General features: G+C 46.3%; 1 protein-coding gene across 11 annotated transcripts; it reads right to left on the bottom strand.

The window, feature by feature from the left end:
- Nucleotides 1–1,717: 1,717 nt before the first annotated feature.
- LOC109280969 (syncytin-2-like) lies at nucleotides 1,718–14,460 on the bottom strand. Of its 11 annotated transcripts, XM_059730932.1 has the most exons (6): nucleotides 14,283–14,434; nucleotides 13,517–13,614; nucleotides 13,349–13,425; nucleotides 11,955–12,054; nucleotides 10,355–10,495; nucleotides 1,718–4,317 (listed from the first exon to the last, which is right to left on the bottom strand). In XM_059730932.1, the coding sequence occupies exon 6, from the start codon at nucleotides 3,243–3,245 to the stop codon at nucleotides 2,229–2,231; it is 1,017 nt and encodes a 338-aa protein (XP_059586915.1). In that variant the 5' UTR covers nucleotides 3,246–4,317; nucleotides 10,355–10,495; nucleotides 11,955–12,054; nucleotides 13,349–13,425; nucleotides 13,517–13,614; nucleotides 14,283–14,434; the 3' UTR covers nucleotides 1,718–2,228. The 11 variants fall into 11 exon arrangements, with proteins under 11 accessions (XP_059586915.1, XP_059586916.1, XP_059586911.1 ...); XM_059730933.1 differs by having other exon boundaries at nucleotides 11,955–12,074; nucleotides 13,349–13,614; XM_059730928.1 differs by having other exon boundaries at nucleotides 1,718–4,333; nucleotides 13,349–13,614.
- Nucleotides 14,461–14,754: the final 294 nt, after the last annotated feature.

The raw sequence follows: 14,754 nt of genomic DNA, 5'->3' as shown, positions 1-14,754 counted from the left end.
TTGCAAACAAATGGAGTGTCTAAGTATGGCACTATTCAATTTTACTTACTGCCTCCCAGTCTGGAGACAGAGCAAAGTTCTTGTATCCTTTTTTTTTTTAATCACTGCTGTTATCTTTTGTGATTACTTTTGCCTTTCTAAAGGGGTATGGCCATGCTGAAGTTGTTGTTTTTTTTTCTCTGTATCATCTACATATATAGGAAACAGAGATTAGAGATTCAAATGTTTTAGCTCTTTTGTATATTCAGGTAATGCTACACCCAATTAGACTCTCTTCCTCTCAAATACTTTCAATTCTATTTCCTAATTCTTTATTCATTGCCATGCTCTGCCTTGAAGCCTCATATTTTATCTTAAATAGAAATATAGCATTGTTTCCCCTGGGACTTGCAGTTTTAGACTCAAAAAGACTAATTGTGTCTGAACTGACACAGAAGTTATAGAAGTAAGAATTAGCTTTTGTGAAACTAAAAGGGGATGCTGAACTGGTGCCACACCCTGTCACAAATAAATACTGCTTTGGAGCAAACAGAAAGGAACTAAACACAAAGAGATACAGGATAAAAAAATTCCCATCAGTAAATGAAGGGAGCAGGTCTTTATCTCAGCTATAGCAACAAATGAAATCTGTTTATCACACTTGTGCGCATCAAGTTGGACTAACTGAAACCTGGTGGGACCCTACTCACAATTGGGCAGTAGGCATTGAAGGTTATAGGTTGTAGACGGGATAGAATCGGGGCGGGGGGGGGAAGGTGGGTGTGGTGTTGCTGTCTATGTTAAGGAACAATATACATACTCTATAATCAAGATGGGATCAGAGGAGGGCCAAACCGAGGTACTGTGGGTCAGGATACAAGAGGGGAAAGGGACTTGGTAGTGGGGGTCGACTATAGACTGCCACACCAGGAGGATGAGCTAGAGTGGAATTCTCCAGACAGCTCTTGAGGCTGTACAGTCGAGAGATATGGTTGTCATGGGTGACTTAAACTACCATCTGCTGGGAGGAGCAGTCAGCCAAATCTAACCGCTCGTGTAGGTTCTTAACCTGCATACAGGAACTCCACCTAATGCAGGAGGTATACAATCTCACTAGGGGAAATGCCTTGCTGGACTTGGTGCTAGCTATAGGGGATGACCTGGTGGGGAATCTGCAGGTACAACGTAACCTAGGGGATTGTGACCATTGACTGATTGAATTCACTATCTGGCAAAGGGTAGATAAACTAACCAGCAGGGCTGAAGTGCTAGACTTCAGAAAGGCTAACTTCAGTGTGCTCAGGAGATTAGTTAGTGAGGTGTTAAAACTCAAGAGCATTGGTGAAATGGGGGTCCAGGAAGGGTGCTTGTTCCTCAAGGGAGCGATCCTGCAGGTGCAGAAGGAGACTATCTCATTGCACATAAAAGGGGGCAAAGAAGCCAAGAATCCCTCTTGGCTGAACAGGGAAGTCCAGGAAAGCCTAAGGGAAAAGAAAGAGGTATACTGGCTGTGGAAACGGGGTAGCTACCAAGGAGGAGTATACCTCCTTGGCTCGCACTTGCAGGAAATCAGTTAGGAAGGCCAAAGCAGGATTAGAACTTAGGCTGGTGACAAAAATTAAGGACAACAAAAAGTCCTTCTTCAGGTATATAGGGAGCAAAAGGAAAGCGCAGGGTAGCATAGGACCCTTATAGGACAAACTAGGTGTCGTGGAAACACACACAGAGTACTTTTGGGTCAGGTCAGCAGAAGCTTTTATTCAAAAGAAACTACAGCTGTAGGGGGAGTTCCAAAGTGACATGGATTTCCCAAGCACTTGGAAGGGGTCCCCCCCAAGAGCAAAATCAGGAGGCTTATATACTTTTTAACAGTTGCTTACAACTCACGTGATCACACAGTGAAACCAGCATGAAAAGCGGCTACAACACTACTTCATCATTTCTCCGCTGCCACCAGGATGGGAACCATGGGGGAGGTAGGGCCAGCCCACAAACCTCCCTCTCGCACCCGGAAATCCACCCTGCACACACCCCTTTCCCTCCACCTTCAAGGCCGCGGTGAGCGAAGCACCCGCAGAAGAGCCACAAAGAACAAACACCTGCCCCCATCCGCTCCACTGCACCGAGCCAGCAACTCCACACAAAGCGGCCATGTCATCCCACAACCAAAACAATCAAAGTCCAAGGCATACATTCCCTCTGATTCCACAGCCCCCCCCCCTTTGAGAGCACTCAGTCTCACTTCAGCCCTAAACCTCCACTCTCATGAGCCCCTCCATTTCACCATGCAGCCTTTCATGCTCTCCCCCAATCTGCTCACACCTTTGCAACACCACCACTCTAGACTCTGCTGTGGGCCCTCTTGCCCCGCCAAAGCTTCCCCTGCTGGCTTTCACGCAGCAGAGAATCAGCTGCATCAAGACACAGAACACCATCAGAACTATCAAGACAAACAACATTCCATACACGATTTTCTTGCCAAGGGCCCCGAAATCCGGGAGCCAGGAGGTCAGCCAAGACCACACCTCCTCTAGACCCCAGTCAGTATTCTCCGAGGCCACTTGATGTAGGACCCCCAACTGATTTCGGACCTTGCGAATGTCAGCCTCGATTCGCATGTCCTGATTGACATAGACACAACAGGTGGAGTCTACCAAGGCACATACTCCTCCCTGGGACACCAACAGGCAATCTAGGGCCATGCGGTGCTGCATAGCCACCCGTGAGATCTGGGAGATCTCCCGCTGCAGAGCCTGAACTGTATCCGCAGTGGCACCCCCCATAGCTTCCATTGTGGCTGAAATGCTAACTATGGCCAGTTCCAATTCTCTCACTCCAAGCCACGGCATGAAGGTTCTCACAAATCGACGGAACCCTGTGTTTCTGGCAGCCAAGGGGCCAACCGCCCTTTTCATGTGATGGTTGAAACCCTTTACTTGTTCCAGATATACTGCACTATGCATTTCGAAACCAGGGATAACACGTCCAAGAGTGCATGCCCCCACCCAATTCCAGGGCAAGATTTTATGAGCCCTGTTTCCGCAGAGCCAGTAAAGGCCTGGGGCAGAAAGGGTACTCAAATCTCGACAGTTGTTGTGCCCTATCCGGCACTTTCGATTGATATGCATCGTATAGGACGGTCCACGTTCAGCTGCCATCCTGCTGGACCGAGATATATCACAAGAAGTAAAATTGGAGTGAATGTAAAATTCCGATCTGTTTGCAATGAGAGCAACATGAGGTTCCTTAGAAAAGTTGTAGACCATGAATCCTGTACAATTGAGAGAGGGTACGCCACCCAACAGGATTCCACTGGTGCTACCAGGGCTACAATCTAGAGCAGCTAGGCAATGAGGGTAGTGTCCTACAGGTGTGGCTTTATTATAAGCTCCGGTGTTGTTGGATCTGTAACAGAAAGGCAAACTCTTGGGGAGATTATCCAGTTAGCAGGGGCGGCCCTCCATTCTTTAGGAGCGGACCGATGGGCAGCTAACGAGTAGTGTCTAACGAAGCCGCCGTTTATTGTTCCCCATTGCTGGAGGGATATTGGTACTCCGATCATTGGGATTCCTTGGTGTAGGTGTGCTGGGCTGTGAGAGCATATCCAGCAGTCACTTTTATTTCCAGCTTGAGCCACCGCATAGGAGATCTGCAAATACAAATTTTTCTCCCACCCCCCTTGGGTGATACTGAGATACCCAAGTGTGATATATAAGGATATCAGTGCCATTTTTAGATACAGGAGGGACAAAGAATCTTAACAACAAACATAACCAGCACCAGTAAGAAAAAGAACACTACCAGCCAAACCCAGGATGGCAGCCAAAGTCTTTCTTCGTCCTCTGGGCTCAAGTAACCTAAAGGACTGATAATGTCGGCTCTTGGTCTTGATCGAGGTGGTGATCTTCCGAATGGGAGCATTCACTTTCTTCGAGACCGAAGATGATATCTTCGTTCTTCAACTGATGAATCCGGCTGGGCTGAGGTGTTGGGTGCAGGGGAGAGGTTACTAGCACTTGCACCCTGATGCTCCTCACTTGCCTGAGTGAGGTCCTGAGGGTCTTTGTCCTTGGCCTCAGGGAAAGATCCCAACCTTGGTTGGAATACAGCTGCTTCGGGGTCCAATGGAGGTGATACCTTCTTGCAGTGCGAGGCGTGAGTCCACGTTTGGTGACCTTGGCAACGAACAGCAGAATTAGTGGTTAGAAGTACCTGGAAAGGTCCTTTCCATCTGGGTTGAAGTGCATTTTTCCGTTGATAGACCTTTACATAGATCCAATCCCCTGGTTCGAGGTTGTGACAGGGAACATCCGGTGGTTGAGGTAAGGCTTCTTGGACCTGTGAATGAACAGACCTGGCATACTTCATTAATGCCTTGCAATAATTTAGTACAGTTTCATCAGTTAATTGTAGGTCTGTTTGGTGAGGGGCAACAGGTGGTGTAGCTGGCATCCTCATGGGTCATGCCATGAGTATTTCATAAGGGGTTAGGCCATGTTTTCTGTTAACAGTGTTTCTAATGTGCATAAGAGCAATGGGCAGTGCATCAGGCCATTTGAGGCCTGTTTCAGCACAAATCTTCGAAATGCGCGTTTTTAAATCAGAGTTTTTACGTTCTACAGCACCACTTGACTGTGGATGATAACTACAGTGTAGGTGTTGCTGTATGTTGAGTGCTTGGCAGATGTTTTTTACTATCTGTCCTGTGAAATGGGTGCCACGGTCACTATCTATTGTGAGGGGCAATCCAAATCTAGGGATGAATTCTTTGAGCAATTTCTTTGCTACAGTGATGGAATCAGCACGTACGCATGGGTAGGCTTCCACCCATCCAGAGAACACATCAATAATAACAAGAATGTACTCATAAGAACAGCACTTAGGTAGCTGCACAAAATCAATTTGCAGATTTACAAACGGTCCCCATGGAGGGGGATGGGCTGCGGGTGTCGTTTTTACCCGTTGCCCAATGTTGTGAGCTAAGCAGATGGGACAGGAGCTACAGTACTGTTGTGCCATGGAAGGAAAATTTGGGGCAAACCAATTTCTTTGTACTGTAGCAATCATTCCTCCTTTGCTCGTATGGGCCACAGAGTGGGTTAAACGAGCAAGATGTGGCAAAAGCTCTCTAGGCGCCACCAGGCGGCCGTCCGGGGAGCGCCAGAGAGAGTCGGGGTGCAGTGAACATCCTGCACGCAGCCAGTCATTTATTTCCTTTTTTGGGGCCTGATTTTGAAGAAGGGCCAGACTTGAAAGGCTAGCCAAAGGAGACTGGTCTGCTGAAAAACAAACAAAAACAGAGTTAGGAGCCTGTGGGCCAGAAAGGGCCGCATTTCTGGCAGAACGGTCTGCCAGATCATTTCCTCGTGTGACATCATCAAAGGGTTTCTCATGAGCTTTACATTTAACAATAGCAATAGCAAGAGGCAATTGAACAGCTTCTAAGAGCACTTTTACATAACAACCATGACTGATTTGGGTCCCTGATGAAGTGAGGAACCCTCTTTGTTTCCAGATTTGTCCAAAATCATGAACAACACCAAAAGCATACTTAGAGTCAGTATAAATGGTTGTGGTTTGATTTTTTGCAAGAATGCAAGCACGTGTTAAAGCAATGAGTTCAGCAACTTGAGCAGAACGAGCTTGGGGTAAAGAATAGGCTTCCAAAACAGCATACTGAGTGCATACTGCATATCCCGCAACTAATTTGCCTGCATCATTTCTAAGACAGGAACCATCAACAAACAAAACAAGGTCAGAGTTTGGGATAGGAATGTCCTTGAGGTCAGTTCGAGGGGTTAACAATTGAGTTGTGATAGACAGGCAATCATGAGGCTCACCATCAGAGGCAATAGGCAGAAGTGACGCAGGATTCAGAATTGAACAGCGATTTAAGGTTACATTTGCAGCTGACAGTAGAAGTTTCTCATATTTAGTAAGACGGGAATTGGAAATGTGCTGAGTTTTGCCCTTGAGCAGAAGGGCCATCACAGCATGTGGAACTGCAACGGTTAAAGAGTGTCCCAAAACTAGAGAATCTGCCTTTTCAACCAACAAGGCAGCAGCTGCAACTGAACGGAGGCAAGGAGGAAGTCCCGCAGCTACGGGATCAAGGGCAGAGCTGTAATATGCAATTGGGCGATGCTTTTCACCATGCAGCTAAGTGAGTACTCCTAAAGCGATTCCTTCCCGTTCATGACAAAACAAGGTAAAGGGTTTCTTATAATTAGGAAGTCCAAGAGCAGGAGCAAGAGTGAGGGCTTGCTTAAGGGCCACAAATGCTTGTTCGGCTTCAGGAGTCCAAGGGAGGGGTTCCGGGGTGGTATCATGAGTGAATGCTTGCAAGGGTTTTGCGAAAGCAGCATAACCCAGGATCCACTGTCTACAATAACCCGTTGCACCTAAGAATCCCCTCATCTGTTTTCTAGTCATAGGTTTGGGAATGTTGAGGATAGCTTCAACTCTACTAGGGGAAAGGTGTCGTTCTCCTGCTGAGATATCATGCCCTAAATAATGTACCTTAGACTTGCAGAGCTGCAATTTAGATTTTGAGGCCTTGTGGCCTTTCTGAGCTAAAGCCATGAGGAGTGTCAAAGTATCTTGCTCACAGGCCTCTAAAGTGGGTGAGGCTAACAATAGATCATCAACGTACTGAACAAGGGTGGACCCCCCTTTGAACGTGATAGGATCCAAATCTTTTTTTAGGATCTGGGAAAACAGGGTTGGGGACTCTGTATATCCCTGAGGGAGTCTTGTCCAGGTATATTGAAATCCCTGATAAGTAAATGCAAACAGATACTGGCTATCCTTATGAACAGGGATAGAGAAAAAAGCAGAACAAAGATCCACTACTGTGAAATATGTAGCATCTGAAGGGATACAGGAAAGAATAGTGGCAGGGTTAGGGACCACGGGGAAAGCGGGTAACACAGCGGCATTTACAGCTCGAAGATCTTGCACAAAGCGATACATATCTTTACCAGGTTTTTTGACAGGTAGGATAGGTGTGTTGCAAGGGGAGCGTATTGGAACAATAATCCCTTGCTCAAGGAGTGAGGAAACGACAGGCTTGATCCCTTCCTCAGCTTCCTTTGAGATGGGGTACTGTGGGACACGAGGAAGTGGCTTGGCAGGGTTCAGGATGATACGCACTGGTTCAGCACTCAGCATGTGCCCCACTTCATTCGCATAGGTGGACCACAGCTGTGGAGGTACTCGTGCCAACAGTTCCTCTTGCAAGAAGGAAGTGTCAGAATCAGAGTACTCTTGGGTTAGCAAAGCCACAAGCTCGGTTTCCCTATGTTCCGGTACCTCAAGGTAAACACCATCTGGGCTACAATAAATCACGCATCCCAGTTTACACAGCAAATCCTTACCAAGAAGGTTGACAGGTGCACAGGGGCTAAGAAGAAAGGCATGATTTTCAGACAAAGGGCCAATAGAGATGGAGACAGGTTCAGAGACGGGATGTGGGATAGGTTGTCCGCCTATACTGACAGCATTTACAGTTTCAGGAGAATAAGGTAGAAAAGGAAACTCAGCAGCCTTTAGCGTGGAGCGGGATGCTTGGCAGGGTTCAGGATGATACGCACTGGTTCAGCACTCAGCATGTGCCCCACTTCATTCGCATAGGTGGACCACAGCTGTGGAGGTACTCGTGCCAACAGTTCCTCTTGCAAGAAGGAAGTGTCGGAATCAGAGTACTCTTGGGTTAGCAAAGCCACAAGCTCGGTTTCCCTATGTTCCAGTACCTCAAGGTAAACACCATCTGGGCTACAATAAATCACGCATCCCAGTTTACACAGCAAATCCTTACCAAGAAGGTTGACAGGTGCACAGGGGCTAAGAAGAAAGGCATGATTTTCAGACAAAGGGCCAATAGAGATGGAGACAGGTTCAGAGACGGGATGTGGGATAGGTTGTCCGCCTATACTGACAGCATTTACAGTTTCAGGAGAATAAGGTAGAAAAGGAAACTCAGCAGCCTTTAGCGTGGAGCGGGATGCTCCGGTGTCGACAAGACAGGAGACAGGTTTACCAGAAATAAGGCATTCAACAAACGGACCAGATTGGTCAGTAGCAAGCAAAGGAGCAATGATGTCACTGTCCCTCAGGCTGTCCTATTCAACACTGGGAAAATTGACAGGAAGTGGAGGTGGGGGCTGGGGTCTGGGTCCTTGGCCGGGGCGGTTGGGGCATTCTGATTTCCAATGTCCTTCTTGCTTGCAATAATGACATTGGTTCCCATAGCCTGGGTTTTGTGGGCTCAAGGATCTATCTCTTCCCCTGAATCTACCCGGGCCTCCCCTTCCCCGTCCTCGTCCCCTTCCTCTACCTGGACCCTGCAACTGAGAAATCTGTAAGGCCATTAACTTAAACTCGGCACTGTCTTTAGACCGTTCCAATTTGTTATGAAAATGGTTAGCCGCAGCAAGGACTTCAGTCAAATCTTTAGTTTCCCAGCCAATAATTACTGTTTGAATTTTCTCAGCAATTTTAGGGTTAAGTCCCTGGACGAATGCTGCCACTATTGCTTGTTTAGCATTTCCGACTGGGTTATCCATTCCTGAGTATCGTTCAAATGCCTGTTTGAGGCGTTCTAAATAGTCACTGGGGTGTTCATTTTTGTTTTGTTTACAGGTATTTATTTTGGTCCAGTCTGCCTTTTTTGGGCAAATTGTGAGAACTGCCTGAACCAAAGCATTTCTCTTGTCAATAATGTCTTGGCCAATCCCTGGGTTTTGATCTGGCCAAGTACAGGCAGCGTACAGATGTAGCATAGTCTCCTTGGGCAAAATGGATCGCATGAGCTGATTAATGTCAGCCCATGTTGGATTATAACAATTTATAACAGTCTGCAATTCTTCCTGAAATTTTTCTGGGTCTTCCCTGATTTTTGGGAACTTCCGAGTTAAATTGCAGAGATCACCTGGAGTCTAGGGTGCATGCACAGTTACTATATTTTGTCCATCAGTGCCAATGCCTGGCATTTGCCTTAGGGGGTAAACTTGTGCAGTTCGGGACCTCAGATTGATGGGAGATCTTTCCATGCCTATTCCCATTCTTCTAAATACACCTGTGGTGGGTTGTGACCCAGGAGTAAATTGCCACACTGGTGATGATTGAGTGGCAGATATGGTGGATGAGTCCGGACTATTAAGCTCCGTGGATGGATTTCCTGAAGGAGCTTCAGCTAATGGGTCACTAGCCTGGGCTGCAGCCTGATGTTGAACCGGTTGTTGCTGATGTGGGAGTCCCAGGAGAGCAGGGTTCGAACAAAGGTCAAAGATATCCTCTGCTGGCTCCGGTGGTGGGGGCGCCCCGGGCAATGCTGGATACATCGGAGCGGTGGCCAGCGTGTAATTTGGGGGAGCAGCCAATTTCTCCTGAACAGCTTTTAACTGCTGTTTTAATTTTTCTTGAGAGTCTTTTAGGCTCCTAGTTTGAGATTCTGTCCGCCTTTTGGACATTTCATCATACCAATAAAAGAACACGTCCCACTGGTTTTGTGGTGTTTTGGATCCACGGGACTCTAACGCCCCTCTCAAGTGCACTATTTTATCCTGATCAAATGTTCCTTCCTGTGGAAAATGTTTCACAGGATCATCCCTAGTATACCAGTTCCACTTATCCAGGTACTTGCAAGTCTCGGGAGAATAGTGTGTGTACATAAAGTACGCCGGAGTCCCCTTAGGGGGGACAGGAACCTGTTTAGACTGACTTGTTCCCATTTTCAGTCACACAGGGAGATGTAGGAGAGGCTTATTTAGGATGTCCGGCCACTCAGTGCCTTGCCCCGCAGTTTTTCACTGCCCAGACAAAAGGCTTCTGACCCGACACCGGCTCATAAAATGGAAATGGGGAGGGAAACACTAGAGGGATCCTTTCACTCCTGCTTTCGGCAGAAGCTACTGGGACGAGGGGTTTGGAAAAGACAAAATCACTCAGACGCCCTGTCCACTGGGTCACAGGGTTCCAGTTGGGTCCCCTTGCTTTCAAAACTGCCCTGTCAGGCAGAATTGGGGCGGCTGAACCCAACCGTAGTCTCAGTCCTGGTCAGTGGCTCATATTTCTAAATACACACACACACGCACATTTATTCAGTCAGCCAGACCTCCTACCCCACACCGCCTTAGTTAATTAACTACAAGCCCGATGTGCTGTTGGATGAAGGTGCCTCAAACAGTTTCTCCCTAAAACGTACGTTACCAGACACAAAATGGGATCCTTTACCAGACAGAAAATTTTAGCCGGCAGTAAGGTTCAGACTGACCTGTTTTAACAAGGTTCAGATCCAGTTACCACGGCCAAGTTGGGAGCCTACAGGCAGTCCTCCTCCGAAACCCCAATAGAGATTTTGAATTAGGTCTCTTACCTCTCAAGTTTGGCGCCTCAGCGTTCGGGGGGGGGTAGCCTGCGGTCCTCCTTCCTCAGCCTGTGTTCTGGATCCAAGTCACGGCACCAGGAATTGTCGTGGAAACACACACAGAGTACTTTTGGGTCAGGTCAGCAGAAGCTTTTATTCAAAAGAAACTACAGCTGTAGGGGGAGTTTCAAAGTGACATGGATTTCCCAAGCACTTGGAAGGGGTCCCCCCCCAAAAGCAAAATCAGGAGGCTTATATACTTTTTAACAGTCGCTTACAACTCATGTGATCACACAGTGAAACCAGCATGAAAAGCGGCTACAACACTACTTCATCATTTCTCCGCTGCCACCAGGATGGGAACCATGGGGGAGGTAGGGCCAGCCCACAAACCTCCCTCTCGCACCCGGAAATCCACCCTGCACACACCCCTTTCCCTTCACCTTCAAGGCCGCGGTGAGCGAAGCACCGGCAGAAGAGCCACAAAGAACAAACACCTGCCCCCATCCGCTCCACTGCACCGAGCCAGCAACTCCACACAAAGCGGCCATGTCATCCCACAACCAAAACAATCAAAGTCCAAGGCATACATTCCCTCTGATTCCACATAGGGCAATTGGTGACAGAGAGGGGGGACAAAGCTGAACTCTTCAATGAGTTCTTTGCATCTGTAATCTTAGACACAGACCAAGACAAATCTCCCAATTGAATCATAGATAGACACAGGAGGGACACCAGCCCACCAACTGTTAGCGCAGACTTAGTGAAGGGGAATTTGGAGGGGCTGGATGTGTTCAAATCAACGGCCCAAATGAACTTCATCCAAGGGTGCTGAAGGAATTGACCAGTGTCATAACAGAGCCACTGGCACAGCTGTTCAAGCACTCATGGTGCTCCAAGCAGGTCCCAGAGGACTGGAAAAGGGCCAATGTGGTCCCTATTTTCAAGAAGAGGAGGAGGGAGGAGCTGGGAAACTATAGGCCAGTTAGTTTCACCTCTATCCTTGGAAAAACTCTGGAAAAAATCATTAAGGATCACATTTGTGGGAGCCCAGCAGGGGAAATAATGCTGAAAGGAAATCAGCACGGACTCATTGCAGGTAGATCCTGCCTGACTAACCTTGTTTCTTTTTATGACAAAATGCTTAGACGCAGGAGTCGAGGTAGATGTCATCTACCTAGACTTTAAGAAGGCCTTCTATACGGTATCTCATGCTCGTCTTGTAAATAAACTGACAGGCTGTGATGTAGATGATTACATGGTCGAGTGGGTGGCAAATTGGCTTAGGGGTTGCACCCAGAGAGTGGTGGTGGATGGGTCGATATCGACCTGGAAAGATGTGGGCTGTGGAGTCCCACAAGGCTCAGTCCTTAAACTGGTGCTATTCAATATCTTTGTCAGTGACTTGGACAAGGGGGTGGAGAATACCCTGTCCAAGTTCACAGATGATACCAAATTATGGGGCAAATTTAAAACACCAGAGGGTAGGGAACGGATCCAGGTGGATCTGGACAGGTTGGAAAAATGAGCCGAACGAAATAGGATGCAGTTCAACAAAGACAAGTGCAAAGTGCTGCACCTGGGCAAAAAGAACCTCCAACACACTTACAGGCTTCTAGAGTCTACAGCAGGTGTGAAAGGACATGATCTCCATGGTTCCACCTCACTTAATTCTCCTAGCATCTCCTGGATTTGATGAGACAGCTTCTCTGCAGGAAAAAAGTTATCTCTGAGGGATGGATAATAGGGAGAACTGCTTAGAAAGTTTCCTTCCTGAAAGTCCTGTCCTAAGTTTAACCGGAACATTGATGATTATCTGACTGATAATTAGGTAAGTGCAAATAAATTCTGAGCTTTATACTTGAAATACAATTGTAGATATAAATATATAAACAGAGACCCCGTGCATAAAAAGGCATCTGCCGTTCATTCTATGAGATGTTTATGCATTCCAGACAGATCTCGCCACACCCCAATGCATCATTAATCATAAATGCCCCACAGCCAACAAAAATATTCTCTTCTTTGGGAAGAACAAAACGACTCTGAAAGGTCAGTAGAAGTAACAGAGTGAATCACCATGGAATGCACTTAGAGTTGTTGCAGTATCAATAAGGTACTCCAAAGAAGTGGGGGGAGGGAGATCAGAGGGTGCTAGATCAATGAATGCAGCAGAAGGATAAATGAGCTCAGAGAAGTCACTGACTGACTGACAATTGTTGTAGCAAATGTCTTGCTGTTTATTAATCATGATGATGGGTTTCTGCTTGGAGGCCACAGTTAAAGAATACCCAGTGGAGTTGATGGGTAGTGAGAAGGTAATTTTTTTACTGGTGCACTGTTGGTACATCAAGGCTTTAGGGGCTTAGGATTTAATGATGCATTATATGTTGAAGATGTGGGCTGATAATTTTAACTTCATTCATTTTCTAGGATTCTGTTTCAATTCTTTTATAGCAAGTTACCTCCACATGAATTAACTCCCAAGAGTTACCTTGTGATATATCATAAGGTACTGTGACGTTTCATATAGTAGTTACAATTTACTCAAGAGAGTGACTTTGTCACATCTCATATCATGTTTGACAGCATGAAGAAAATCAGCAGCTAGCTATCCCACTGCTGAATGTTTCTTTTGTGCTTTAGTACCCTGATACACAAATCACCTATATTACTGGACCTTCAAACCTTAAAATAATGAAGTTGTGTGTGAGGATGAAGGAATATTAGCTCATGTAGCTAAAAGTTTCCTTGTGATGCATACTCTCAAACCTCTAGTAGCTAAACTTAAGTAATTTTTACACCTAGCTTATAGCTACTCCGGTCCATAAGACATTAATCCTGCTATTAACAGTACAGTTGGAAAACAGAGAGTCTTTACAGGCACTGTAGTCTGCAGTGCATAGTAGATTACAGAATTAGGAACTAATTTTTACTAAATATTCAAGTAAACACAAATGGTACAGCCAAGAAAGCATATCTGGAAAAGTAGTGAACACTTACAACTTTTCCTTTTGAACTTCAGACTTGAGAGACCTTTTATTTTCAGACAGTCGTATGCATTTGCAGTTGTAAGCTTCCTGGCAGGAAATATATGAGAAACCCCATGAACACTTAAACAAATTTTAGTTGTGTATTCTTGATGGATGTACTGGTTTATATATCCAATACCTCCAGTACATGTAACTCCTGTTAACATAGACAAAATATATATAGATGAAATGTCAGTAGCAACCGATGTCTTCATTACCGGTCCAGTTCTTTCAGTACTGAAAATGAAACAATGAAATTTGAGGTGATGCAAATAAGAGATATTACAGTTGTTATTCACTTCTAATAATCTTTCAAATAACCTTGAGTAATTTATGCAGCAGAAATGATAATAAATAGTAATTTGGAAGTCACATGTATCAGTAAGATTTAAATAATTATAAATCAAGAAAAAAGTATAGCAATTAGTGGTGTACCAATAATGATTTTTTGTGGCTAATACTGATAGCTGATGATTAACCAACCATATCAACTGATGCTGATCCAATAAGTGATATTTAGTAATAGTGAAAGGCATTTTAAACTACTGACATGAATAAACCTTATTTTGTTTGTTTTGCATGTATAAAGCTCACACACACCTCCTGCCTGCTCCAGCCCTCTGTGAGGAAGGCACTGGCTGCCTTATTCACACACGTCATCCCTTCGCCCACAGCTCCTACGTGCAGCCTCACTCCCCGCACAACCTGTACTGCCATCTGGGGCAGGTGGGGGGGACCCTTATGCAGACAGCGGTGCTGGGTGCATTTGGAGCCCCAGAGTCCACCACTGCCTCAGTGCCAGTCGGCCCCGCACAGCCGAATTCCCACTGCTGCTGGGGAGAACTTAATTTTGCAAAGGTGCCCAATGCCCTGTGGAATGGAGTGTCCCTCGCACAGCGCCTTACCCCGCCCATGCGCAGCCTGACGTCCATGTGGCAGCCTCAGTGCTTAGGCCTCTCCTGTGCGTGCAGCATTGCCGAAGCAGCAGCAGCAGCAGCAGCAGGTAACGTTCCCTTTGTTGCTGAGTGTGGCACCCTGTGACAGCTCCCCAGCACTCTCTCCCCCTCCCGCTGCTCGCCAGGACCTGGAGTCTGCTGTGGGCTCAGGCCAGTGGCGGGGGATGGGGACTGGACTATGCTCACCAGGGTGCTCTGGGAATGGGGCCATAATTATCAATTGCAACAACTAAAAAAAGTTGATAGCCAATAACATTATTTTTCCTTTTATTGGTGCTGATCTGATAGCCAACTGATATATCAGTGCATCCCTAAAAGCAATATAATAATTTCTTATGACTACATATAACATTGTACAAGTTAAAACTAAGATTAACATTCCATTAAAACACACTTTTGAGGCGTGAGAGAAGTGATTGCA

This window comes from Alligator mississippiensis, chromosome 7 (genome assembly GCF_030867095.1).
Source record: "Alligator mississippiensis isolate rAllMis1 chromosome 7, rAllMis1, whole genome shotgun sequence".
Lineage (NCBI taxonomy): Eukaryota > Metazoa > Chordata > Crocodylia > Alligatoridae > Alligator > Alligator mississippiensis.
This window is presented reverse-complemented; position numbering and strand designations above follow the sequence as displayed.